Genomic DNA, 1091 nt, shown 5'->3' with positions numbered 1-1091 from the left:
TCTATTTTGAAAAATTTAAGTAATTAAAAATCATGTCTATATTCCAAGTTATATAAGAATATTCGAGAAAGTTTAGGGGAGATCACTCCCTGTTTATTTTTTGTTTATAATGATTTTTACAGAAAATAAAATGTTAGTTTATGACCTAATTTGAAGATTCGTACAGTGCATTCCTCTGATTTATACTGCTAAGGAAAATATTCACGGATGAAAGTACTGAAGACAAAAAGTACTGCGAAATGATAGTACTGTATCTGGCACTGTGATGTCATCATTTATGCCCTTAAGTATCTTTTAAATAAATATTATGCACTAACATCTTTATCGGGCATGGCACAATGTCTTTTGGCAGAAGTGGCACAATGTCTTTTGGCAGTAGTGGCACAATGTCTTCAGATAGTAGTAGCACAATGTCTTCAGATAGTAGTGGCACAATGTCTTCTGATAGTAGTGGCACAATGTCTTTTGGTAGTAGTGGCACAATGTCTTCCGATAGTAGTGGCACAATGTCTTTTGGTAGTAGTGGCACAATGTCTTTTGGTAGTAGTGGCAAAATGTCTTTTGGTAGTAGTGGCACAATGTCTTCTGAAAGTAGTGGCACAATGTCTTCTGATAGTAGTGGCACAATGTCTTTTGACAATAGTGGCACAATGTCTTTTGACAATAGTGGCACAATGTCTTTTGACAATAGTGGCACAATGTCTTTTGACAATAGTGGCACTATGTCTTCTGATAGTAGTGGATATACTTTTCCTCGAGTGGTCACTAATAAACTTTACGGTAATGACACGTGCTCATAAACAACACAATGGTGACTCTTGGTAATTAGGCTTCATTATCTAAGGTACCTAATATTTTCCAACCCCCACCCTTTTACACACACACACACAGACAGACTGACACACAGACAAACCCACTCACAAAAAAGGGGTCTAAGGCCTCACGCGTCTGGTACCCTTGCTTTATGAGGGGAGCTAACTCCCCCAGACAGGTGACGCGGGAACTATTCTGGGCAATAAAACCTATTAGAGAGATGCTTCTGGCCGTCAGACAGCCGGGAATCACGTGGTTGGCCCGGCCACTGGCTGAAC

At 39.6% G+C, this 1091-nt stretch overlaps 1 protein-coding gene across 1 annotated transcript; it reads left to right on the top strand.

Moving 5' to 3' along the window:
* Positions 1 to 338: 338 nt before the first annotated feature.
* On the top strand, positions 339 to 800 carry LOC131944275 (uncharacterized). Its single transcript, XM_059304829.1, has one exon. The coding sequence runs from the start codon at positions 339 to 341 to the stop codon at positions 798 to 800; it is 462 nt and encodes a 153-aa protein (XP_059160812.1).
* The last annotated feature ends 291 nt before the right edge of the window (positions 801 to 1091 follow it).

This window comes from Physella acuta, unplaced genomic scaffold (assembly GCF_028476545.2).
Source record: "Physella acuta isolate Inbredline_101_S28 unplaced genomic scaffold, ASM2847654v3 ptg000487l, whole genome shotgun sequence".
Classification (NCBI taxonomy): Eukaryota; Metazoa; Mollusca; class Gastropoda; family Physidae; genus Physella; species Physella acuta.
Note: the sequence above shows the minus strand (reverse complement) of the source record. Positions and strands in the feature narration are given on the sequence as shown.